This window comes from Tasmannia lanceolata, unplaced genomic scaffold (genome assembly GCF_043159265.1).
Source record: "Tasmannia lanceolata isolate RefF3 unplaced genomic scaffold, GAP_Taslan_0.1 ptg000002l, whole genome shotgun sequence".
NCBI classification, from domain to species: Eukaryota; Viridiplantae; Streptophyta; class Magnoliopsida; order Canellales; family Winteraceae; genus Tasmannia; species Tasmannia lanceolata.
In genome coordinates, this window is record NW_027518679.1 from 24,785,676 (window position 1) to 24,812,683 (window position 27,008).

Below are 27,008 nucleotides of genomic sequence, written 5' to 3' on the forward strand. Positions count from 1 at the left end.
AAATGGGTTGAAACTTGTTAGTAACTAGAATATACGCTGGATAAATAGTGTCTGCCGACCTGATATCCCCTCTAGTCGGTAGCACAATGATTAGGGCAAAAAACAGGAAACAACATCTAATTAGGAATTTGCTAGGGACCATCCCAGAAGGAATTCCACGGAACATCTGTTGCATTAGAGTGCAGACACACAGGCTCACTTTTCAACAGATTTTGTCTTATTCACTTAATTCATCTGATGTGACTGCACTCTCATGCAAAATTCCTTATGTCATGGTCCCTAGCAAATCCCTTATTTCAATTTGTTTTTTTGCTAACAAATGCCCCCAAAACCCTTATTTCAGATGTTATTAGAATGAATAAAAAACCCTCAAATCAGATCAAACCCAAAGATATTAATACAAAAGGCAGCATTAAAGATTGTTTGAAGGACTTCAACATCAAAACTTAATGCCATCAACCCACCCAAAAACTTGAAAAATCAATCAATTCCTCCTACTCATTCATATGAATTCATCCCCTTTTCATAAACCCACATTGATTTTTCAATCTCTCTAAAAACCCATTTACACGTTTCCTACTGTAACCATAATGTCGGCGATTGGAATTAAAACCCTAAGCTTTTGGTCGGTTTTGGCTGAAAAAAGTGAAGAAAAAACAAAAAAACCCATGTTGAAATCAACGTGTTGGAGTACTTAATACGGCAGGTTAGTTCTATGTTATTTTATTTTTTTTAAATCTTAGTTAAGTAGTTGGCCAACTCTTAGCGGAAATTTCAAAGTAACGTTTGAAAATTTTGATGATTTGGCGTGTGGGTTTTGTTAGGGTTTGAGGGGAATTGAGAGATTTGATATAAACCCATGAAGGGGTGTTTGTAGAATTTCACTAGATAAAAGTTTGATTGGAAAAATTGGTTTGGGTTTTTGGGAAAGACCCATTTAGAAAAATACAATCGTTTTGATGTTTTCGAGGATTTGTGATTGATTTGTTCAGAAGAAAGGGTAAAATCTTTAGCTACAAATTTAGAAGGATTCTAAGTATTGGGGGGTAAATCCATATAGAAACAATTCGGTTTTTGCGAAATCTGCGAAAATTGAATGAAATTGAATCTTTAGAGAGAGAGGTCTTCTATACAGAAGAAAGGTTTTTTTTTCCCCCTTCGCGGTAGTTAGGATTTGGGTTGGTTTGGGTTGATCTTTTATAGGTATTCGAGTATTGGGAGAAAACCAGTTCCAGAACTATCAGTATCTTGAAGGATTTTTAGTGATTTTGCTTGGAAGAAGATGGTTAGCAGTACAATAGTACCTAGTAATGTTCATTCAAATGGGTCTGTTCAGAATGCAAATGGTACAGAGGAGAAGCTCGATGAGCTTCGAAGCCTTCTCGGAAAATCCGAAGGCGACCCGCTAAAGATTGTCGGGGTTGGAGCAGGCGCTTGGGGTAGTGTTTTTGCAGCTATGTTACAAGACAGTTACGGTCATCATCGTGAAAAAATTCAGATTAGGATATGGAGAAGGGCTGGGAGATCAGTCGATAGAGCCACGGCCAAGCATCTATTTGAAGTGATCAATTCGAGGGAGGACATATTGAGGCGATTGATCAGGCGTTGTGCGTATTTAAAGTATGTAGAGGCAAGATTAGGGGATAGGACTTTGTACGCGGATGAGATTTTGAAAGATGGGTTTTGCTTGAACATGATTGATACACCTCTTTGCCCTATGAAAGTTGTGACTAATTTGCAGGAGGCTGTGTGGGATGCTGATATTGTGGTGAATGGTTTGCCATCAACGGAAACTCATGAGGTGTTTGAAGAGATCAGTAGGTATTGGAAGGAGAGGATTAGTGTTCCTATTATAATCTCTTTGGCAAAGGGTATAGAAGCTGCGCTGGTGCCTGTTCCTCATTTGATTACTCCTACACAGATGATTCATCGTGCAAGTAAGGTTTCTAGATTGTCATTTATGGGTTCATTTTTTTTTTTTTTAATATTCTATGCCTGTTTTCTTATGTAACTTATATAAATGATACCATCATTTATAGTTCATTTCTGGGGAATGAGTGTTGTTGGCTTTATTGCTTACTATGAAATTCCTTGTCTTGATTTCCTTTCATTTATCTCGCGTTTATCTAGAAGTAACTAAAATGCTTATCTTGTTGATATCTTGAACTAGTTGAGAAATAAACAGTTGAACAAACTAAAAGCTTGTAACCATTCCAAAAAAAAAAAAACTTGAAAGTTTGTAATTTGGAGGAAACCAACATATCTTCCCTTCAACTTTTGGGTAATGTTAAATGTTGTTTATCTTTAACATTGCGATTCTAATTTGGAGGAATATAGAATGGACAATCAACCTATCTTATTTTTTGTTTTGATTGCCATCATGCTCAATGGGATTTCCTAAAACTTAGGTATTTTTCCCTTTGTTTCTTAATCTTTGCAAGTTTTTTTTTTTTCCCTAACTCGAGTATATGATTTCCAGCTGGAGTTACTTTAGAGAACATTCTTTATCTTGGAGGACCAAATATTGCTTCAGAGATTTACAACAACGAGTATGCTAATGCTCGAATATGTGGAGCTGAAAAGTGGAGGAAGCCTCTTGCAAAGTTTTTGAGACAACCTCATTTCATTGTGTGGGATAACAGCGACCTTGTCACACATGAAGTTATGGGTGGCTTGAAGAATGTTTATGCTATCGGTGCTGGTATGATTTCATTTTGTTAATGCTTTTTAAGAACATTTAAACATTAGTAATGAATTAGAACTAGAGAACCAAAGAGAATGTTTTGTACTACAACGGGACACCTGACAATCTATATTGTTGAAATTTATATGGTGTTTGGACTGTATATGTGAATCTATTTAGGGAAGACCATCATTCTTGTACACAATCTATATTGCTGAAATTTATATGTTGTTTTTTTTTTACCTGAACTTTTTCGATTGGGAGATCGAAAGAGTTGCTATGCTCTGGGAGATGCTTGGAGGCAACCGATATTCCAATCTGAGTGCCCCCATAAACATATCCCAATACACTGAAGACATCTTTGGAGAAACATCTTAGAAACCGGGAATGATAAGTTTTGATGCCATAAACACCGTGTGCAAGCCCCTTGGATTACCACTTGAACATCATCTTTTACATTCTTGAAAGATTTTAGGACACAGTTTTATACTGCACATTTTATACCTGTGTTATAGTTCTTTCTTTTGGTTTCATTAATAAAATTTCTTATTATCAAAAGAAAAAAAAATGCCCTGATCTTTTTTTTTGCCATTCATGAATTCCAAAGTTCCCAAATTGCCTGCAAAATTTATAATAATTATTTGGACTTGCTGTACCTTTGTGCAAATAATGTGGTCATCCCCTCATGTAGCGCTTAAAGAGAAGTTTCCGACTATTCTTTAGTAGCTACTTGTATCTGTTGGACTTAAATTCAATCTTATTCTTTAATTCTATTGAAATAATTAATTTATGACTCCAAACTGCTCTCATTCAAAGTCATTTTTGCTGCAGGAATGGTAGCAGCTCTAACCAATGAAAGTGCCACTAGCAAATCAGTATATTTTGCACACTGTACGTCTGAAATGATATTCATTACTCACCTATTGGCAGAAGAACCAGAGAAGCTTGCGGGCCCTTTGCTGGCAGACACTTATGTAACCCTATTGAAAGGTCGTAATGCATGGTATGGCCAAATGTTGGCTAAGGGAGAGCTGAGCCCAGACATGGGTGATAGCATCAAAGGAAAGGGAATGATTCAGGTGTGGCTCTTCTTTATATCGAAATTGATTTTCTATGCATTTGCAAGCGTATTTTTGAGTTTCAACTACTCCATTGCAGCCAACCCAAGGACTCGGCCTGGTGGTATGTTGACCATAGTCACAAATATTTGTGTTGGGAATTTCTCGTGAAGGGTGTATCTCGGGATGTTTTGAATATTTTTTTATTTCCGAGTTTATATGGGGAAAATGGGAAAACAAATAATATCATGAATTTAGCAGGATATTTTCATGATTTTTTGCCAAAAAATGAAGATATCCCAGTGATTTTTCAGAATCTTGACAAAATTTTAAGATTTTGTCATTTTATCAAAAAATCTCAGAAAATTGCGATTTTGTCGAAAAATATCGGAGATATTTGTGACTGCGTGACTCAGGTCACCTACTGTGATAACTTAGAAAGTCCAGGAAATAGAAGTTTCTGACTAAGTCCACTTACTGAGCAGTCTTAGCTTGAGCAACGAAGAGGGCAGTCATGAATCTCATGTCTTTGATCTATGTAGGCAACCTTACACAAGCAAATGTGATGTGGGAATGCAAACTTTTGTATTTTTTTCATGCATAACAGACTCATGTTATATAAATTTATTAATAAATGACTGGCTGTGTATTTCTCATATTCTTTTGCTGTCAAGTTTTTTTTTTGAATGGTATTTGCTGTCAACTCTTTCTTCCTTAAGAATTAATATTATTGTGCCTCTTTTTTCTATCAGGGTGTCTCTGCCGTGAGAGCTTTCTATGAGCTACTCAGTCAGAACTGCTTAAGCATTTTAGATCCCGGAAGCAAGAAGCCCGTTGCTCCGGTGGAGCTTTGCCCCATTTTGAAGACACTATATAAAATTCTAATAACAAGGTCACAGCTTATTCCCTCGTACTTTTCATCTCTCTGAATAATTGAAAACTTGTTGAATTTTTTTATATGTTTTGAATTTCTGTTGCCCCATTCTAAACTTTAAGCATATCGAATAATTCAATAGTCTCACATTTTTTGAATTAATTGTCAATTTTCCTATTTAAAACCTAATTTTTCTTAATGAAATGCGAATTTGACCAATAATCCATCGCTTTCTCATATATTATGTGTAAATCTTGTGAGAAATTCAAAATTATTGAAAAAGGCATTGTATTGAAATTGAATTCACATCTTAATATAGCAAACACGTGCACTTCACCATTCGTTCATGTTTCTTGCTGTTTCTGATTTTGAAAATGGGCATATACATTCATGATGTAAATAATAAAAATATGCATTTTTTTCCAAATTTTTACTGTTTCCAAACATTTTACAAAGTTTTTGAACATTTGCCTCTCCGAATAATTACCAAACTTGAACTTTGTAACTATGGTTTCAACTCTTACTATGCCTGATATAAGTATGATTGGTTATCTTGCAAGCATTGTCATAAATATTTGCCTTGGGAATTTCTCAGGAAGTGTGCATCTTGCAAGATTTAAAATTCTTTTTTGTTACTTTTGGGTTTATATCGGAAGAAAAACTAGAAAAAATGGAATATTTAAAAATATATAATTGAAGAAAACATAAAAAATATCATAAAATTATCGCAATATTTTTCCCAGTAAATGATAAAAATGAAAATATGTGGTATTTTCTACAATCTCGGGATTATTTCGGGATTTTGTCTTTCATCAAAATGCCGCGAGAAAACTAAATATTCTGAAAAAGTTGGAGATATCTGTTACTGTTTGCATGTACACAGCAGATAAATCAGATCTATCTGATAACTTTTACTGGTAGTATTAATTGAATAATCAAAACCCTTCAGTTTAACTGGATTTCTACACTTTAAACCTGATTCATTTGACCCAGCAATTACAAAATTCCTATTCTCCTGTTTTCTTATGGTTTGGTTGTTTTCACTTTGGTATTTTCCCTTGAGACCAGCTAGATCTTGCCTGTAGTTTGTCTTTTATTAATAAACCCAATCATTCAGACAAAGAAGCATCTGATGTATTAGATTTGGATTTACAGGGAGCTTTCAACTGGGGCAATTCTTCAAGCATTAAGAGATGAAACCATGAACGATCCTCGCGATCGCATTGAAATGGCTCACAGCCATGCTTTCTATATGCCATCACTTCTGAGACAACCTTGACCATCGCATACTCCAGAGAGCCGCATCAGTCAGGGGAATGAATTCTGTTGTAATGTGTTTTATTCGTTCAATTTTTAATCTGCATGTGTGCTTTTAAAAGGATCTTGTAGTTCTTTCTGCATTTGCTTAATATAGCAAGAAATTCTTGTGTCAGTTGTTCTGGACTGCGTGAATAGACTAAACAAAGAACCCACAAAGAATTCGAGTGGGTATTTCAGCCCATAGGGAGAATTCAAGAACCTGAGTAGGATGCAAAATCATTGAATTACAAAAAATTTGCAGGTTCATGCTCTGCCTTTTGTTTTTTTATTGACAATGCTAAGAAAAATCAGTGTCTGTTGGAGGGAAATTCTTGTTTGCATTATTCTCTAAACTGTTATCCCTAGAAGCAGGTAGTTGGGTTTTTTGGATCTAGGGTAAAAAATTTCCCTTACTTTTCCAGCATTTATCAACTCATTTTCCATGGAATTTTTTATCAGAATAGAAAATCTGCCCCATTAACTTGTTCCGAAAACAGTTCATACACACTTGTGTAGATAAGTTATCTACACACTAGCTTAAAATACAGTGGGGCCACATTATTTGGGCGGTCCAAACCATTCATTTTAAGGCCCTCACATAGATAGGGTGTCCACAAAAAATCAGATCCATAGGATCATCCTAACCATTCAAACTGTGGAGGCAAGCAAAAATGGACTAATTTGTGAAGGTTTATAGACGTCCATTTCACCTCCACAAATCGTAGGGCTGGGATGATCCTATTGATCTGAATTTTTTGTGGACACCATATCTATGTGAGGGCCTTTAAAATGAATGGTGTGGATCACCCAAATAATGTGGGCCCCCACTGTATTTTAAGCTACTGTGTAGATAACTTATCTACACAAGTGTGTAGGAACGGTTTTCTCCTTGTTTGTTATCCCCAGTTCAATCCCAGTTTACCTTTCAAAAGAAGCAAACAAATCATAAATCAAAAGCTACATCAAAACTTTAAGAGGAATGCTAGACTGAAGGGAGCCCTTGCAAAAATGAGATGAAAGGGCTCCCTCATTGGCTGCACATCACTCTAAAATGTAAACGAGTGTTAATGCACTTTGGTGAAGTGCAGCCAATGGGAGAGCCCTTTCATCTCATTTTTTGCAAGCGCTCCCTTCATTCTAGTATTACTCATACTTTAATGAAAGAGAACCAACCCAATAGCACCAGAACAACCACTGTCTACAGTAGCATGGAGTGGGTCTGTGAGGGAAGTTCTTGTCTATATGTATAAGCTCACTTAGGTTTTTTTTGGATCTAGGGTAAAAAATTCCCTGAACAACTCTAAACAGTACCATTCACCAACTTTCCACAGGGAGTTACCTGGCAATGGATTTATTGGTTAGTTGCTGAAAATTGAATGATTTATTGATATACAATCCAGCTACAAATACAATTAGATATAATCCATGAGTAGGACAAGATATTCTTGTCCAATCAAGATAACCCATATCCCAGTTTTTCTACAATCCAAACTGAACAAGCAATGAACATGGTTAATGTCTAAACCTTCAATCTGCGCACTGCTTTTGACGACTGAAAAGATGAATATCAAACTGATCAAAATAAGTGTTAATCTCACACTCAGATATATACTAGAAAGTTACTCTTCAACAGAGAAACCTTGACAGTAACATTAGCACTTTACCAGTTGTATTACAACAGACGCGAAAGTAGAAACTCAGCTGTACTTGAGACTTTTATTCTAGCATCCTTATACGTATATTCCTAATCCGACCTCTTTTGGACCAGTCTCCACCATCCATGGAGCCCTGTTCAGAGAAAAATCCAATGGATTGAAGCGGGAAAACAGGAATAAGTAAAGGGAAATGATATCAGCATAACCATGTTTTGATAATTGCACTAACCCATCCTGTCTTTTATTATTTAAAGAGCTGTCAAGGATTACTAGAGTTCCCAAAAAGCTTTTACAAATCAATTAAAAAGGAAAAGACAAGCTGCGTTTGTGCAATTATTAAAGCATGGTTGTGCTAATATCATTTCCCCAAGTAAAGTATGAACTTTGTGTTAGAAGTTTACTTGTTCATTACAAAATTGATGGTTCCTTGTGCCGCACGTTCGAGAAGAACTTCCCTTGCCTCAATTGCAATTCCTTCTGGCTGTGGTAAATGCAAAAACCAGGGTTCAGACGAATCAGACCATAGATTTTTCACTGTTTTTTTTTCATTCAATGGTGAAATTTTTCACTTTTTGGTATCTCAATTTTTCCGAACAACTGAATTACCTCCTCAGGAAACCAAACACCAGGCTGTGTGCTTCCCTCAAGAATTGCCTGCGCAAACGCAGCTGTTGCAACTCCAACAGATCTGTAATCATAAATGCATATGCATTCAAAATCGGAGTATCTATGCAGTGATTCTAGTATTCCGCCAGTCGAGAAAAATATAAGAACATTTGCACGTGTAGACATACATTATAAAGAACTGAAGCTTTGGTTTGACATAGTTGAAACTTGAGACATTTTTCATTAGGGAGTGGATATTCCTCACTCCCTTGTTTTAAAATATTGGCACTCCTCTCTTTATTTTACCAACAGCCAATGAGAGAATTTTAAAATAAAGAGAAAAGAGTAAATATCAAACGTATACAACGTAAAATAAAATGACATGCCAAATTCAACGGCCTGATGAGCAGCGCTAGTCGAAATCCAATCAGGGTTGTCAAAAACTATTTTGTTAAACCAAGAATGATAATGAAGTTCGAGGAAGCAAAAATAAATATAAGAAATTGACAGCATACATAAGAAATTGAACGATAAAGAAGTGCGAGGAAGCAAAAAAATTTGAATGCAAAAGGCATTAGTTACACTTTTCATGAAAGAGTTGGCGAGCTAAAGATCAAATCAAGCAGTGTAGGACGACAGAAAAAAAGAACACAACAGAGAGTCTTTTGTCAGAAATGAGATCAGGCACAAGCCAATATTTCAATGCCAGAAAACTGTTTAGAAGGCTAACACTTACACAGAGAGTCTTTTGTGACTGAATATACTCACAGTACTCCGCCCATTTGAGCACTCTAAATCAACCTGTCCAACATATAAAAGTAGAATAGCATGAAGCGTTCCTCCCCTCTAATTCCCCCTCACACATACACATACATATAAGCTCACAAACACGCACCCCAATAATGCCCTGGAAGAATTTTCCTAGTGTGCCTTTGTTTCCAATAACTTACCCTCATTGAAACTCGCTCTCCCGCAATCCCATCAAAAGCTCGAACGACAGGGTCAAACATTTGAACCAACTTCTGGACTTTGCTTTTGTCTCTTAGAATTTCCTGCAGGATTAATTTGACTTTTTAGAGAGGTATATTGATTTTAACTAGCTACATATAAATATTATAGCTTGTAACAGACACCAGTTTTAAATGAAGAGATTCAATGGAAAACAATTATTTTCATTTTAAATTGATAGTATTGCATGAAGCTCACAAACATCACATATTGATGCTACTCAACAAGAATATATTTTGAGAATAGTGCTAAAATTTAACTTCATGCATTTGCTAAAGTAAGCTCTGTCTAATAATTTTGATTTCTTTTTTTTAATGGGCGACTAAAATGAAAATGCAAACAGAATATGGAGTCCCTAGAGAAAATCCAATACTAAATTTGACATACCAATCAAAATATAAATGTCACTAATAGATCCCTTAAAATATTTTTACATATCCTTGCGATTAAAATCCATAACCAAATTCGAAAAATATAGTAGCATACCTTAGGAAGAAGACTTATAGCTTCCATTCCCCAATTCCAAAAGAAGGGTGCAGTACCGAATCGAGCACTGACAGTTGGCACTCCTAAGACCTCATGAGCACTCCTTACTTCAGGTAGGTTTCTGACAAATAAAATTTTTGAGTAATGAAGTAATTCAAAGATATAAGCTTAGTAGCATGGTGCATTAATATCACAATGCTAGGTCAAAACTGAGGAACTCCATATAAGACCCCCTGTTCAAAGAAAATCAGTACAGAATGATTGTAACTCTTGCTAAAGTAGACTTTCAGTCACAACAAAACTATCAATCTGAGAAAGAACATGAATTCACCTTTTTCCTCATGGCTCATACTACCCTTCTTGTATATATGGTATAATATTCTAGTCAAGGTTTGAAATTTTGGTTTCGGCCTCAGCCAAAAAATGAAATTTCGGTATAAATTTTGGTTTCGGCTAAATTTTGGTTTCGGTCCCAGCCGAAATCCCAAATTTTGGTGGCATATTGCTAAGACAGCATGTTATTTTATTGCCCTAGTGAAATGTCCAATGTTTAGAAACAAGTGATTAAGAATAAAATTAACATTCAACCCACTAACTTGAATTCTTGAAAGCTCAGGATTTTCAGGATCACATTGCCAATTGACTTGAGAACATGGGTCGATCCATGGCTTGGTCAAGTTTGGAACTACGTTCATACATGTAGTGGCATATTGCTTTTATTCTAGATTAATTTTCTTACCTATCAAGGATAATCAAATTAAGGAAATAATCAGAACATTAATATCTAAAATGTCATTACCTTGAAGAGCTGCAGCAAAAGGAAATGTGGCAGGTTAAGATATCAATGAACATATACAAATTTAAGGTTACATTGATACAGACATCCCTGTGATGCAACCAAGGTTTTAAATTTTGGCCGAAATTTTTCTGTTTCGGCCAAGGCCAAAATGAAATTCACTGGAAATCAGTTTCTTACAAGATTTCGGCGTTTTTACCATTTTATTTTTTACAAAATTTCCGGAAATTTTAAAAATATCGAAATTATTATCATAATTTTACATGATTTCGGCTGGAATTTTCGTTTTTACTGGTGGCCGAAACTGACACTGAAACCGAAATTTAAAACCTTGGATGCAACATAGATTTTGTGCAAGCCTCCATATGTGCATATCTTATTGACTTAGTTTCTCCATATGTGTAATGTTGAAGAATCTAGTGCATTCTCTTATAAGATGGAAACAAACTTACTAATGCCAGGTTAGCTGATAAAAATGCTTTGAGAATCATCTTATAGAACTTACAACAAATAAACGTCTCTCTTCCCAATCCCTTTTCCAAAGTCAATGTTGAGGACTCCACTATAAGGCCTTAATTGGATTTTTTCTCCTGATTAAGGAGTCAACTGCTGCAGTTAATATCATTCCTAAATAGTCATGACAATAGATATTCATTGAAAAAGAAACACCCAATGAAAATGTTGGAAAAAACCAACCTTTATTATAAGCAATGACATCTTCTCCAAGCAGCAAAAAACTAGTTGCTAATATTGTTGGCCCAGCACCACCAGAACCTGCCGTGTAATAAAAGAATCTGAAGAACCCAAAGATTGGGTGAATGAATCTACTTGAAAGTACACAATTAGAAAGCACCTTGATCCCATCACATCAAAATAATAAAGTATACTACTAAAAGTATTAAGCCCAAATGATACATCGCAAATTAAGATATTCAAATTGAACAGTAATCATCAAACGTTCCGCCCAAAATTGATTTTCGGTTTCTTTATAAATATTTTCTTCTCTCGAAGAGGGAGGGGAATGCATTGAAGTTTGAAAAAACTTGACAAATCATGGATAAAGAAGAAATACAGAGATACCATTCAAAAAAAAAAAAAAAAAAACACAGACGAGAGATTCAGCACTCCCACAAGAAACGTGGCTTACATCACACCAGGTGGATTTTCCACCAAAGAACCAAGAAGGGAACCAATGCCTAAGAAGTGGTCACTAGTCTTGTTAGGTTTTGGATTTTCTTTCTTTCTTAGACTATGGAGAAAAACAAAGAACAAGAGGGTAAAGAAAACAAAAAAGAATAGATAGAACTTCCAATGTGCAATCTATGGAACTTGCCCTGATACCATGTAATGGCAGATAGGGATGTACAGAGAGTGAAGAATAGAAAAGAAGAGAACAGTTACAAATTCGACTAGCCCTCCTCATGTATTTATTTCATTAAATGAACTTGAAAGGGACAATTATGCCCCTATAGAATATACAAATAGCCACTATGTCCCTGAGGCATACATTAACACATGGGATGAGATGTAGGTAGGTACGTTGATCATCTCATGCTTTTAAACTTGCAAAAGGGACATTCACTAACTATTTTCAATTACAGGTCGGTGTCAGCTGCTTTGTGGATCAATATTAGCATGGATCGTGTCGAGTTTACAACAAAAAAAAGAGGCAAGGACTATATTTGTGATGGTTGATCGATTTTCCAAATGGCATATTCCTTTCATTGCAAAAATCTAAGGATGCAACACATAATGTGAATCTTTCTACAAAGAAGTGGTATGTCTGTATGGTATCCAAAAACCATTACATCTGTGAAACAACCAGTCACTCCAAAAGCTTAAGATGTTGGAGAAAGGTGTTATTTATTATTTTAGACTTTAACACTCCCCCTCATGTGTGACCGCTCTTTCTTTGGGTTGGCATACACGTGGCACATGTGGCCCCTCTTTTGGGTTTGGCCATTGCATGTGGATTTTTGCTATCAAGGAGGTTTGAACCCAGGCATTTGCTCTGATACATGTGAAACAACCAGTTACTCCAAAAGCTTAAGCTGTTGGAGAAGGCGTTATTTATTATTTTAGACTTCAACACTCCCCCTCACGTGTGATCCCTTTTTCTTTGGGTTGGTGGGTTGGCATACACGTGGCACATGTGGCCCCTCTTTTGGGTTTGGCCATTGCATGTGGATTTTTGCTATCAAGGAGGTTTGAACCCAGGCATTTGCTCTGATACCATGTGAAACTACCAGTCACTCCAAAAGCGTAAGCTGTAGGAGAAAGGCGTTATTAATCTTTTATACTTTAACAACATTTAATCAAGATAACAAATTATGAGCAATTTCCATGTCTTTAACCTAAAGATAGATAACTAAATCGAGGTAATAATCATAGCCTCCGTAATTTGCTGAGGAGTGATGTGGAGGACCATCCTTCTAATGGGTCCTTGATTTAATCCAAACAAATTTTTCTGACAACATTTTGATAAATCGAGCTAGGAGGAAGTCCTCCTTCGAGACTATTTTAAAGAAAGGTCCTAAGTAAGATTTAGACTTGGTTCCATTTCCATTGCATAGGAAACATAGTTATGACACCTGCAACTTTAGCAGAACAGATCACAGATATTCCAACTCAAGTAAAAGATAAAATCAAAGAAAACAATGCAAAATACTAGGATGTAGTACATTAAAGAGAAACTTTGAAAGAAGATTAGGATTGGGCACTTGTGATAAAAATGTCCAATGAAACTATTTACAAGAATTGGAAACACGAGAAGACTGGACATAGAAAATTTTACAATAAGAAAAAAATAATGCATATGAAGCCGATCTTCTGCTACATTCAATCTTTTGAACCTCTTCTAATATCATGGTTACTATTCAAGAAAAATTGCTGGCGATGACCTAGATGGTTAAATCCCAAAGAAGCATGAAGATGAATTGCAGGTGTCTTGGACATCAAGATGACGACAAATCGGGGTATCTTATTAAATGTCGTGGTGATTGGTTTCCCATAGTACTTGGATCTTGAAAAAGAATTTCAAAGAGGGTGAGTTCTCTCCATACAGGGGTTGAGGGGATGATGCCTACAAAGGCCCCAACAGTCAATTAAAGGGGACTGACAAAAGAAGAATTAAAAAAGATATGAAAGGCATATATTGCGGCCCCTATTGCCGTGTCACCATGATGTCAACAATAAGGCCCACACTCTTTGTTTGGGTTGAAACTACAAACAATTTGTTGTATTCAGTTTGATGCTTTGGGATATTTGTATTTGAATTCAAGGCTGCAATTGAATGGTTTTCCAAAGGCCATATGGCCAACTAGCATTAGGTTTCTTTCTACCTTGGATTTTTATTAGTTATGGTGAGTAGTTTGCTACTTTTAGGTGCACTTGATTAAAGTGAAAAAGGTTTTGTTCAATGATTAAGATCGAACCAACATTTAAGAGGATTTTTGTTGTGTAGTTATGCTTCTACAAGGCCTTTTATGGGATCCCCGGCATAGTTACGAATTTCTATTGAACTATTAGTGATCCTTTGCTAGTTTCCTCCATTGGAGTAGCAAGGTTTGTGGGCCCTTGCTAAGTACTTTGAATTAATTCTATCGGTTTGTCCTTCAATTGACAATTTGATTTTTATTTTTTTTTTGTTGTTGTTGTTGAGGATGCCAAGGAATCAAATTGCATGGTTGCATTTAGGACATGCCTCACGTTGGATTCTCTCAGTATTCAAGGGTACAGAACCTCTTAAGTTTGTGATCTGGTTCGATAAATGGGTAGAGTTATTGTGCCTCCTCTACATGCTTAATGAACATGATAAAAAAGAACTAGGACAGTTCTATAATCATTACTGTTGTTCTACATCAAACGCAGTGGCTATTGATGCCTATAATCTGGAAGAAGTTATGGCTTCAGTTGTTAGTTTTCTGCTAACAAGCGTTGTTATGGTAGATGAAATATGGGGAGCAGAGAAGTAGATCATAAGAAATTTCATGAATTCATTTAGCTCGGTTCTATGTTGGCTTTCCGCAATGTCCAATGAAAATTCAAGTTTCTAATATTGGAAGCAGATCAGAATCAGCTTCAGAAAAGATTCTTTTTAGTTTTTACCATAAAATGTCACCAATTCGCAAAATGAAGAACAAAATGCCACTATTCCCAATGTTAGATTTAAAGACTTCACATTGCCTATGGAAATTAAAGATTTTAAACCTTAATACTAGGTTCAAGCAATGATAGATTTAATTACCTTAACCTCTCAGGCTCACCCAAGCTTTCACTTCTGGCAAAGCGAACCAGCTCAGCTGCCATCACTGTCATGATTAAAGTAGGCATTGGACTTCATTAAATAAGAAGACAGCACTGTGATAGACAGGAAAAGGTTTTCGATAATTGAATCACTACGAAGAAAAACAGGTTGGCTTCCTAATTTCCTATCAATGGTAGAGAGAACTCAGGAATTGGCACCAGAAAAAGTTAAAATTTTGACCCAATAATTTAAATTACGAAAAAGAGAGTCCTCCCATAATATATTCATATGTCAGCTAAATCCCATGATAATATTTGCAAAATAAGTAAATAAAATAAAGTATTAAATCAGGTCATAAACTAGGGCTATATTCATTAAATAAAATAGCATATCCATTGGTAAACACTTAAAAGGGAATATTGTTGTCGTTGTCCGAATTCTCCTCCTAGAAAAGGATCCTCCATGATCGATTAAATATTTTTGGCAGGATCTTTAGGCCCTCGTACTTGATTTGAAGCCTAGAATGACTCATCAATTTAGAGAGGGTCATCTCACTGATCACCTTGCTAACTATGCTTGTAAGTGTAAAAATAATGATTTGGTTTGGCAGTGGAGAGATCTTCCAACTTTGGCTAGAGGGGCCATAAGATGTGATTTTTTGGGTATCTCTAGCATTGGAGGAAAGGTTCTTGATTTAGTTTTTGTTTCTCTGTGTTTTGGGTTTTGAGCAAAGTTTTAAATTTCGGTTTCGGATTCTGTTGCCACCGAATGTTTTGATTTCGATAGTATATTCCAAATTTCACATGTAGTTCACATAAGTATTTACACATAATACATGCACCACATTTTGCACGCAATTCATATAAATAAAATTATATAATGGGAAGTGATATATTCACCCTCTTTTCTTACTTGGGACAGCCCCTCTGGTGTATTTATGACTACTCTTTTACACTAGAGGGGACTGTCCAAAGAAAAATGGGCGAATATATCATTTCCCATATATAATACATATTGATATAAATACATATTGATATAGTATACCACTATTACACTTATGATTTTGGTTTATGCATTTCGGTCATTTTGTTTAGGTTTTGGTAGGAATGGAAACATTTCTATTGTTTCATGTAGGTTTCGGTGGAAATTTAAAACCATGATTTTGAGGTAAGGTAATAAACCCCCATCTTGTACTTTTTTTACCCTACGAGTAAAATTTAAGGTGTCAGATCGGGTTCCTAGATAAATTCCAGGTAAAAAAAAAAAAAAACATAAAACTAAGGACATCTATCGAATTCTTATGACAATGTAGACTATATAAGGTGAAAAGATTTATCACCATTGCTCACTCCAGGGTAAATTCCACCAGATGTTATGGCTGGAACACCAGCAGCTACTGCTTTCTGGTGAAAGGATTTTGCACGGAAGGCATAGCTCGTATCATCACAGACATCCAAATATGCTGTCTGTTGAAAACATAAATTATTCATATAAATATTTTTTGCCGTAAGAAAGGGTTATAAAAAGGGTGAAACTTATAAAAGCGGCATAATAAACACAGAAGAAAAGAAGTTGAATTAAGTAACAAGTATGCCATTAAAAAATTAACAAATACATTTTCATCCATCCAAATTGGCGAGACAGCGAAAGTCAGAAAAGTCCTCACCTTGGTAGAGATTGCAGCTTCCAGTACGGTACACTTCTCTGCCTGTTGAAAGGGTCCTGCGGTATGAACCACAAGATCCACATCTGAAGCAGAATGGTAAAGTGTTTGAGAACTGAAAACCATATTGTTAAAGTATAAAAGATTAAATAACGCCATCTCCGACGGCTTAAGCTTTTGGAGTAATTGGCTGTTTCACTTGGTATCAGCGCAAAAGTGGTTCAAAACTCCTTGTTGTTAAAAATCCACATGTAATGGCTAACCCAAAAGAGGGGCAACATGTGCCATGTGTAGGCCAACCCTAAAAAGAGGGGCCACACGTGAGAGGGAGTGTTAAAGTATAAAAGATTAAATAACTCCATCTCCAATAGCTTAAGCTTTTGGAGTAATTGGTTGTTTCACATAATAATGAACTTAATTTATATGGTTGAGTGTTTTATAGCGGCATGATATTCTAGTTGTAGTGTTTCTTCAACTTCCATCTTTCTTATAGACTTAGGCCCTAAAGTAGCATAGTTTCCACAGGTGCTGCTCCCACTTCTGCACCCATCCCACTTATTACCACTTGTAGTAACTAAAGAGATTGATTTTTAAGTACTTAAAAGATGATTACATAGACAGATAAGTTTGCATCTCTCTATTTCAACAGTCTAGAGCCTATAACAGGAGACTAAAATTAACTTTCCAGTACTTTGTAAACCGTATGTAGCCTAGACTCTAACCATTCAATATATATATATATGTGTGTGTGTGTGTGTGTGTGTGTGTGTGTGTGTGTGGTGGGGGGGAGGGGAAGTGTTGCTACTCGGTCTTGTAGCTAAGTTTATTTACTCGGTCGGGTTAAATACAGTTGGGGCCCACATTGTTTGGGTGATCCAAACCATTCATTTGAAAGCCCCTTACCTAGATAGGGTGTCCACAAAAAAATCAGACCCATAGGATGATCCTAACCCATCCAACAGTGAAGGGAAAAATGGGCAGATTTGTGGACAAACTGTGTCTGTCCATTTTTTCCCATTTTTCCCTCCATTGTTGGATGGGTTAGGATGATCCTATGGATCTGATTTTTTGTGGACACACTATCTAGGTAAGGGGCTTTCAAATGAATGGTTTCGATCACCCAAACAATGTGGGCCCCCACTTTTTTTAACCCGATCGAGTAGATAAGCTTAGCTACAAGACCGAGTAGCAACACTTTTCCGCATATTAGATGCCAAAAAGCTAATTCCAAATGCAATTCAATCGGTGTTCGGATTATGCGATAAAGATTCACAGTACCGTACATATATTATCACCACTTCTAAGCATACCTACGCCTTGGAAAAGTGAAAATTAAGCAGAAAACATTGAAGCTATATGAGATTTATTTCAATTATTAGCATTTGAAGCTTCAAAAATATATTTAGTGGCCAAGAATAATGCACCATTTAAGGCTGCTTCCAGTGTCTTTGCATTATCAATGTTGACTTCAACAAACTCAGAGTTTTCACCAAGTGTGGACACTAGCGCAGCACCCCTCTCCCTGTCAGAAAATCAAGTTTGTACATTTTAGTATCTCATTCGAAATAACAGCTGACAAAATACAAATGCACACTAATTTTAGTCTTTCTAGTAACTAATGGTTCAATCCTATTTAGATTAGCATCAATTAGGCCTGTCCTGTTGAAATAATGATTAGTAACCTTTCCATAGCATAGCCTGCTTAATATGTTGCCTCAGCTAAGAAACATGTAACCTACAATTCAAAGTACTAGCCTTCCCAACCCAATAGATTCACATGTGAAATGGTAGGAAGACTATGCAAACAAAACTAGATCTTTTCTCAAACATGATCCCCTTTCCAAGCTCTTGGAAATGTTGAAATTCAGCATCATTTTACATTTAGAAATCTCCTTTCCTCTTTTGAGGCATGAGTCACAGACACCATTTTCCCTTACATCCACAATGCAAGCACAATTTTTTTCTCAAGCCTGGATCATACAGTGTAAAGAGCTCCAGGTGAGGATGCATTTGAGGAACTATTGCCCAGGTAACTGCAGTTTATCTAAAATTGCATAGTGTCAGATCGAGCAAGTTCGAATTGACGTAGCATGAAATCTATTAGTCCCAAAGAGAGTAGGATACTCCAAATTGGTCATTGAATTAACTGAAAATTTAGCAGCCTGCAACTGGTTATCTGCCAGGGCCCACCATGAAAGGGCTACTTACTCCATAAACACAAAAAACCAGAAAGTCCTCGCGATCTGAGTAATGGCCTGCAAAAGGACGGTTGGAACAGTAACAGTCCTTTTGCAGGATTGTTCGGTCAGATGCAAGATTGGGGAGGTTGTCCTATCATATGTGGCGCCGAATAACCGAAGTATGAGTGCCACATGCATAATGGAGATTGGAGAAAAATAGAAATGCATATGGTCAAAAGATTAGCTTCTTTTTCCATTCTTTCGATCAAGTAAATGAATCTTGCAAAGAGAGAGACAGGAGGAGAAACAAAAGTGTTACTACTCGGATACGACCAAGTGCTCAGATGGGTCCCTCTCAGTCTAGCTGTGGTAGTAGGGTGGTCGACTCATCACTGTGTCTTGGGCTCACAGACAATGGTCAGGAACGTCCTGAGTCAGAACTCCAAGGAAACCCTTCGACACTCAAGTCAGACAAGGCAACAGATGAGAGCGGAGAAGAGAAGGAAAGTCGGTCTCGCATACCAGAATGGTAGCATTACCTTCAAATTGGAGTGTGGGATTCCCTTTTATAGGCGAAGGTTCCGGTAGTCGCAGGTCGGCGAGGTGATGGTCGACATGGTGCCGATATGGGGCCCGTACGACATTCCAAAATTCGCAGATTGGCAATGTGATGGCTGATGTGACATGCGGTCTTCCGGGATATGCGTTCCGGGCATCCCAAGTCATATTGCAGTATGCCCGAATTTCCGTAGTGTTCCAAAATTCCCGCATGCCACGTGGTAGCCTCTGGTTGTCCCAGGTTGGGTGCTCGGCCACAGGAGGTTCCTCTCAGGCAATGTTGGTGGTCTTCTCGGCCAACACTGGTGGTCTTCTCCACCATTGTTGGTGTGGCATTCTCACCCAATGTTGGAGGTCGGCTTGGATTTTACCCCAACATGCTACCCCCACTTCGTAGGGCCGTTTCAGGCCAAGGAAGTAGTCCATTATCTCGTTCCCCTCAGGTCGGCTTGTTGGGTTGTGAATAGTTGAAGCATATACTCCAAGCTCGTCTGAGGCAGCTCGTCTCTTGGGGGTACTCTCCTTAAGTGTGTGATTGTGTTGATGAGGTCAGCTCGAACACCATTGTAGGTCGACGGAGCGTAGAGGGCCGTGCTCAGCATGTGAGGTGAGCGGAGCCGATGGAGTGTTTCTTGTCGTCTCGTCAGTGCATTTATTCTTTCTATTGTCATTGCCTTTGTTTAGTAAAGGGCTTTTTGTGTCGGTCAAACCTGTGTAACCAATTGGATCGATGTGGGGTTGTTCAATGACAGAGAGGGTTGTACCCGAACCGAACGGGTTGGTTGCGTTGGCGTCCCTCTACGTGTGGGAGAGTGTCAGCCAGACGACCTTGGGTTGATCAAACCCGAGATATCTGGCCCCATCCGGATCTACGTCTAAGAGGTTTCAAGGTGAGTAGATGACTAGTTTGGTTTAGTCGTTGCCCTTGAGCCTAAAAAGGACTTAGCACCGATTGGGGGTGACCTCAAGTGATAATCTCGTAGTCGTCGAACCGTCTGAGCCGAAGTTCGGGTTCTCGGGCGGACTAGGTTGTTGGTGTTCAAGGGGGTCTGAAGAGGCCGAGCTCTGTAACTCGCCTCACGGTCGGTCGTGTGATTGCATTGTAGAGTTGTCTCATCCAAGAACTTCTCGGGCTTGTAGTCAGCGAAGCCGCAACGTCTCGGCCATTGAAGAGGAGGCAGAGCCATTGTGGTCGGCTAGGCCTGTGAAAAGGAGGCGAAGCCGTGGAGATAAAGCCATTAAAAAAGAACTCAGCCTGTGAAAAGGAGGCGGAGCTTGAAGAGAGCTTGGCCATTGAAGAGGGGGTAGATCCATTGAAAAGGCTCAGCCTATGAAGATGAGGCATTGCTGTGAAGAGAGTTCGGTCGTTGAAGAGGAGGCGGAGCCATTGAAGAGAAGGCGATGCTGTGAAGAGAGCTCGGCCATTGAAGAGGAGGCGGAGCCATTGAAGAGGGCTCGGAGGAGGCGGAGCCTTTGAAGAGGGCTCGAAGGAGGAGGAGCCTATGAAGAGGGCTCGAAGGAGGCGGAGCTGTTGAAAAGGGCTCGGCCTGTGAAGAGGAGGCAGAGATGTGAAGAGAGCTCGACCATTAAAGAGGAGGCAGAGCTGCGAAGAGAGCTCGGCCTGTGAAGAGGAGGCAGAGTCGTTGAAGAGAGCTTAGCCTGTGAAGAGGAGGCGGATCCGTTGAGGAGGGCTCAGCCTATGAAGAAGATGCAAAGCCATTGGAGAGGGCACGGCCGTTGAAGAGGAGGCGGAGCCGCAAAGAGAACTTAGCCGTTGGAGAGGTGGAGCTATGAAGACAGCTCGGCCATTGAAGAGGCGTGTGACCCCATCGAGCAGATTAGTTATCTTGTCGTTGCACGTGGCAAAGCCATTGTGGTCGGCTTGGCTGTTGAAGAAGAGGTGAAGCCGCGAAGAGAGCTCGGCCATTGAAGAGGAGGGGGAGTTGCGAAGAGAAATCGGCCGTTGAAGAGGAGGCGGAGCCGTGAAGAGAGCTCGGCCGTTGAAGAGGCGCGTGACCCCATCGAGTAGATCGGTTGTCATGCCGTTGCACGTGGAGAAGCCGTTGTGGTCAGCCTGGCTAGGGATGAGGAAACTGCAGCTTCTGCTTCTTGCCCCGGGTGTGCTCTTCTTCGTAACTGGTGCCATGACCCTCAGTTCCTTTTTTCTTGAGGACCTACTCAGCCCCATGGTGGGCGCCAATCTGTTGCTACTCAAATCCAACCTAGTTCTCGGATGGGTCCCTCTCGGTCTAGCTGTGATAGAAGGATGGTCGACTCGTCTTTGTGTCCTGCTCTCACAGGCAGTGGTAAGGAATGCCCGGAGTCGGAACTCCGAGGGAACTCTTCGACACTCAAGTCAGACGAGACAACGGATGGGAGCTGAGCAGAAAAGGAAATGCTCGGGGTATGAGTGGTCAATCTTGCGTACCAAAATGGTAGCATTACCTTCGAATCAGAGTGTGGGTTTCCCTTTTATAGGCGGAGGTTCCGCTAGTCGTGGGTCAACGATGTAATGGTCGGCTTGGTGTTGTTATGGCTTGTATGACCTTCCGTAGATCGCGGCTTGACGATGTGACGGCTGATGTGATGCCGTACAGTCTTCCGAGATATGCAATCCGGGAATCAAGGGTCGTACTGCCATACGCCCGGATTTCCCCGAATTAAAATTTTAAAACAGAGGATTATGATCCTTCGCCAATCATAACATACATTCATGTGGGGTATTTGAATTATGATTTCTCTTTTTCTTTTGAAGGTTTGATTTTCATTTTTTTTTCACCAGAACAATCATCAGAGGAAGGAAAAATATTAGCGTCTCCAAGAATGAGGAAATGTTATGAACCCGAATTGGTTCACAACATGGTTGATCTTCTTAGAGGGAAGATCAGCCTCTCAACCCATTTCAAGAAAAGGGTCAGTCCTCCTTCGTGTGCAAAAATAGGAATTCTGGGATAAATTTCTTCATTGATTTGAAAAAAGACTACTTACATTTTAAACACAAAAACCACTTTCCAACTACTAACCAATCCCTTTAAAACTCCTCTACCCAAACCAACCTATAGCCAAAACCCTTATCTCTAAGACTGCTACTCTTACCAAACAACTAGATAGCAAACTCACAAGCTACACAAATCTAAACTAATTAACAATCATATTAGAACATTGGAATACTGAGTTTTTTTGTGGGGAGATTGACCTAACCTGTTTCGTCCCGCAACGAGAATTTGAAGATTAGGGCAGAGGTTAGAGAGAGCTGAGGCTGTGGAACCACCTACTCTTCCAGTTCCTCCCAATATCAAAACCCTAGAAAATTTTCCAAGTTTATTGGGAATCTCAAGAACTTCTTTTCTTCCTTCTGCCACTGAGTTTTTCAGTTTCATACGTGAGGATAAAAGACTAGGAGGAGGGTTCAAATTCAAATTCAAATTCAAATTCATATGAAGGGAGATAGGCGCCATTTTCCTCCTTTTAGTCTCTGGTCTTCTTCTCCCTCGCTCTTCAAAGGGTTTATCCTTTTCTAGTTTCTAAATAACATGATGACGTGGCACATTGTTTGCTCGGTGACGTGGCTGTTTTTGGTTCGTTTACGTGGCGCCCTCTCAATCCCGGAAAAAAACGTTGCCTTTTTGCCCTTTTTTTGGGAGATATTTTTTCATCCCCCCCTCTTCAGTATGCATTCGCCCCACTTGAACGTGAACAGTATGCAGCTTTGACGCTTTTTGACGTCAAATCACGTTACAAGCGGGGCGAATGCATACTGCAGGGGGTGAAAAAAAATCATCGCCCTTTTTTTTTTCCTCCGTTATTTGAATCTAAGGCTCTGTTCACTCGCATTCCGGGAGACCAAATCCCTGGAAAACACCCATTTTTTTCCCGAGAAAGCTAAAATTCGCATGTTCACTTGTTTTCACGGGATTTAGAAGGAACCTAGGTGAAAAATGTTAGGGCTGCAACTCGAGCCGGGTTTTACCCGACCCGACCCGAAAATAGCCCAGGTTGGGTTCAAGTTTCATGGGTTTCGGGTCGAGCCGGATTTGAAGGGGCCCGACCCACCCGACCCGAGTTACATAAGTTATAGTATGTACATTTTTTTCTATTGTTAGTTAAAAGTTAAAAGTGAAAACCCACGCACCCACTGTTATTGCGTGTGAGTGTAATTTCTGCTTCTATGAGTTGAGTTGATTCTAGTGTTTGATTCAGTATTGTTTGATTGTAATTACAACATTGTTTGATTACAGCATTGTTTGATTCAAGTGTAATGTGAGTGTAATTACATCATTGTTTGATTCAAGTGCAATGTGAGTGTAATTTCTGCTTCTATGAGTTGAGTTGCCTTGCCAAACAAGAATTTTCCTTAAAAAATTGCGTCAACGTGAAAAAACCCGAACCGACCCGACCCGACCCGAGATATTTCTCAGGTAGGGTTGGGTTCTCCAAAACCCGACCCGCCCGACCCGAGTTGCAGCCCTAAAAAATGTCACATTTCCCATGAAAACTAGTGTAAAAAAGTGGGTAAGCAGTTTCTCGGGAAACCTTTTCCTGCACAGTTCATGCGCAAGTGAACAGGCGCGGGAAACCATTTCCTTCACAGTTTCCCTGGATTTCTTTTCCTAATGCCATGTTAGATTCCCGGGAAACCTTTTCTTTTCATTTTCCGGGAAAACAAGTGAACAGAGCCTAATGGAATTCAATCGTCTCAATAAAGATGATAAATTCGCACCCGTTGTAGGATAATTCGCACCATTTAACGTGAATTGATTCGGCATACGTTTGACGTTTTTTCATGTTACAAGGGTGCAAATTATCCCACAGGGAGTGCGAATTTATCATCGTCCTAAATTATTTACTCAGAAACCCTTGGAATTGATTTATTTTGTGACACTTTCAATAACTTTTTGAAGAATTCAAGAAGTTATATGGTGCCCGCTCGAAAAATAGTGGGGCACACATTTTTTGGGTGATCTGAACCGTTCATTTGTTGGGCCCCGATGTAGATAGGGTAGGTACCGAAAATCTTCTGCATAGAATAACTCTAACCCTTCGATTTGTTAAGGTTTAAAGTGGATGGCACAGTACATAAAACTTCAGGGATCGAAGGGTTAGGATCATCCTATTGAGAAGATTTTCTAGGCCCACCCTATCTACATCAGGCCCTACAAACAAACAGTTTGGATCACTGAAAAAAGTGGGCCCCACTGTTTTTCGTGGTGCACTCTAGCAGGCACCATATAATTTCTAATTGAGGAATGATAGAATGAAGAATGCCCTCCCAAAAGCCGGTTTCAAGGGCGCCCCCATCAGGCAAAAGGGGGCGCCCTTGAAACTTGTTTTTACAAGGGTGCCCTTCATTCTATCATTCCTCTTTATAATATATCAATTAAATGATAACAAAAACTTGAACTCGGGAAAAAACAAAACCCAAAGGCCCAATTGGATTCAAGGATTTTATTGTCCAGTATTAAGCTTAAACTTAGAATTGGAATTCTCTATCATTCGCTCATAATCGAAGAGCTACGATTATCAAGGCCATGTTCGTTTAAGATTATGGCAACAGATTGTAACAATCGATTGCCATAATCTTACATGAACAGGGCTGGATAGAAATTATGAAAATATAAAAAAATAAAACTACCCATAATCTCACTGTTTTTTTTTTTTAAATGGTTACCTATGTCAGTGTTATGATCTATTTAAAGGGATGTGATATATTGGTCCTTTTTTTAAATTTCGGGTAGCCCCCTCTAGTGTATTTATGACCATGGTTTTAAATTTCGGCTGGAATATGAAATTTCAGTCCAAAATTTAGGATTTCGGTTGTGACCGAAATCTGAAAATTTCGGATTTCGGCCAAAATTTGGTCATTTTGACTGTAATTGTAAAAAATTCAGCCGAAATGACTGAGATTTGAAAAAAAATAAAAAAATCACCAAAACCGAAATTTAAATCCGTGTTTATGATTACTCTTTTACACTAGAGGGGTCGTCTGTAGTAAAAACAAAAAAGGGCTATTATCATTTCCCCTATTTAAATCCTAATTCGGTTGTGTCCTACTTGGTCGGGTCTAGGGATGCAACTCGGGCGGGCTCAACCCGAACCCGACGGGTTCAGCCCAAAAAAAACTCTGGTTGGGTTGAGTTCGGTTAGGGTTCGGGTTGAGTTTTCTTAACCCGGGTTGAGTTCGGGTTGGGATCGGGTTGAGGGCTTGGGCAAGCCGACCCGAGTGAACCCGACATTTTTAATAATTTTTTTTTTTAAGCTTAAAATCTCGAGTCGGGTTCGGGTTGGCAAAAAGGGTTCCCTCATATCGGGTCAGGGTCAGGTTGGCCTCCAACCTGACCCAAGTTGCACCCCGACTGCCAACCTGACCAAAGTTGCACCCCTAGTCGGGTCCCTGAGATCTTGCTTTTCATGTCAATCAGAGCGTTGTTATAAGTCCTACTAACATACTTTTCGTGTCGTCGTCATGTGTTGTTAAGAATTAGAGCGTCCTCCTAGGGCCTACCACATTTTACACAATTAAAATAGGCTATTGATATTCCCACTACCATGTTTTGAAAATCAAACAAACTCACGCGGTCTTTTCCATTTTAATTGCCTGTTGAGAGTTTAATCTGGAATTGTAATACCTTCTGACAGTAAGTAAACAAACATGGCTAGGCCATGTTCATTTAAGATTATGAAAACCGATTGTAAGTGACAAACCGATTATTGATTTCAAATTAAAAAGTAATTTGAGTTCAATAATCAGTTTGGCACTCACAATCTGTTGACATAATCTTAAACGAAGAAGGCCTTAGGGATATTCGCCTTTAGACATACACAAAGCATACAAAAACCACACGAAAATGACGAGTATGTCCTATGGGTCACAACTTACAAGGGTAGGATGGGACCCACTTTCAAATGTGTCCAAAAACTATTAGATGACCACTAATCTTGTTGGTCCTCTGGCTAAAAAATATTAAATCCTAATCCTCCAATCAAATGAAAAAGGTAGAATGCTAGAAAGACATTGGCTATCCAGTTCTTTTGAAACAGCTACTGTTGGGACTCCATGTGTGTGAAATAGATGTGATCAGATCCGTTTATTCCACAGGTGTCTACGAGCCTGACTCATTGCCGTTGAGCCCATCTTGATTGGGTGATCCTCACCCCTTGATCCACTAGCCTTGTCTTAGGGTTCTTCCAAAACGTTTGATCTTTGTAGTCTTTCATCTTACGGATGGGATGCCCACTTCCGCAGAGGCCTTGTTTATTTTTGAGTTTTTAGTCCAATTGAAGAGAAGATGAGATTGTTTGGGCATATCCAACATAGGCCTTTGGATGCTCTAGTGAGAAGAAGTGATTCGTGCCAAGTTGATGGACTAAAAAGAGGCAGGAGCAGACTGAAAACAACTTGGGTAGAAACAGTGAAAAAAGACGTGATGGCTAGGAACATAACAGAGAACATATGACCTTCGATAGGGGAGAATGGAAGAAAATGATCCATGAAGACGAACCAAACTAGTGTCATGATTAGACTTGGTCAATTTGAGCAGGGTAGATTCTTTCACCTTCTCCATGAAAATTTTCTAAAGGATTCATTAGCCGACCCTAACTAGTCTGGAACAAAGGCTTAGTTGAGTTGAGTTTTGAGTCCAATAATCAGTTTTGGATTTACAGTTGTTTCTCAAAATTTAAAACAAACAAGGCCTGAGACAATATCGGTAGCCCCTTTTAAGTGCAAACCGATTGTCAAAATAAAGTGCGTTGATCCAACCGCTAAGATAACATCATTGGATTGAAATACAATCATATCTCATCAGTGGTCATTAGTACTTCAATAATACAAGGGGAATGCTAAGAGTGTCATTGAATAAACCAGCTACAAGGCTACCTCTATTGGACCATCTTACC

The 27,008-nt window shown here is 38.8% G+C and overlaps 2 protein-coding genes across 5 annotated transcripts; one reads left to right on the top strand and one right to left on the bottom strand.

Moving 5' to 3' along the window:
- The first annotated feature begins 368 nt into the window (after positions 1-368).
- On the top strand, positions 369-6,047 carry GPDHC1 (6-phosphogluconate dehydrogenase family protein). The gene is made up of 6 exons (XM_077396612.1): positions 369-706; positions 825-1,937; positions 2,480-2,701; positions 3,515-3,762; positions 4,494-4,633; positions 5,771-6,047. Exons 2-6 carry the CDS (start codon positions 1,283-1,285, stop codon positions 5,892-5,894), a joined length of 1,389 nt encoding a protein of 462 aa, XP_077252727.1. The 5' UTR covers positions 369-706; positions 825-1,282; the 3' UTR covers positions 5,895-6,047.
- Positions 6,048-7,276: 1,229 nt separating this feature from the next.
- On the bottom strand, positions 7,277-22,606 carry LOC143892221 (Saccharopine dehydrogenase). Of its 4 annotated transcripts, XR_013255469.1 has the most exons (14): positions 22,314-22,606; positions 17,799-17,896; positions 16,378-16,460; positions 16,051-16,177; positions 14,712-14,775; positions 11,162-11,289; positions 10,971-11,055; positions 9,670-9,790; positions 9,126-9,227; positions 8,912-8,976; positions 8,176-8,257; positions 7,971-8,050; positions 7,579-7,702; positions 7,277-7,466 (listed from the first exon to the last, which is right to left on the bottom strand). XR_013255469.1 is itself a non-coding variant. In XM_077396840.1 (13 exons), the coding sequence occupies exons 1-13, from the start codon at positions 22,568-22,570 to the stop codon at positions 7,645-7,647; spliced, it is 1,320 nt and encodes a 439-aa protein (XP_077252955.1). In that variant the 5' UTR covers positions 22,571-22,606; the 3' UTR covers positions 7,277-7,644. The 4 variants fall into 4 exon arrangements, 3 of the variants coding, with proteins under 3 accessions (XP_077252955.1, XP_077252834.1, XP_077253034.1); XM_077396840.1 differs by having other exon boundaries at positions 7,277-7,702; positions 11,162-11,259; XM_077396719.1 differs by having other exon boundaries at positions 7,277-7,702.
- Positions 22,607-27,008: the final 4,402 nt, after the last annotated feature.

Coding starts and splice junctions, on each gene's coding strand:
- GPDHC1 (XM_077396612.1), top strand. CDS start 1,283: ATGGTTAGCAGTACAATAGTACCTAGTAATGTTCATTCAAATGGGTCT. Junction 1,938..2,479: donor ACAGATGATTCATCGTGCAA/GTAAGGTTTCTA, acceptor TATGATTTCCAG/CTGGAGTTACTTTAGAGAAC. Junction 2,702..3,514: donor TGTTTATGCTATCGGTGCTG/GTATGATTTCAT, acceptor TTTTTGCTGCAG/GAATGGTAGCAGCTCTAACC.
- LOC143892221 (XM_077396719.1), bottom strand. CDS start 22,570: ATGGCGCCTATCTCCCTTCATATGAATTTGAATTTGAATTTGAATTTG. Junction 17,897..22,313: donor CTCGTTGCGGGACGAAACAG/GTTAGGTCAATC, acceptor ATTTTCTGACAG/GGAGAGGGGTGCTGCGCTAG. Junction 8,977..9,125: donor GAGAGCGAGTTTCAATGAGG/GTAAGTTATTGG, acceptor TATGTTGGACAG/GTTGATTTAGAGTGCTCAAA.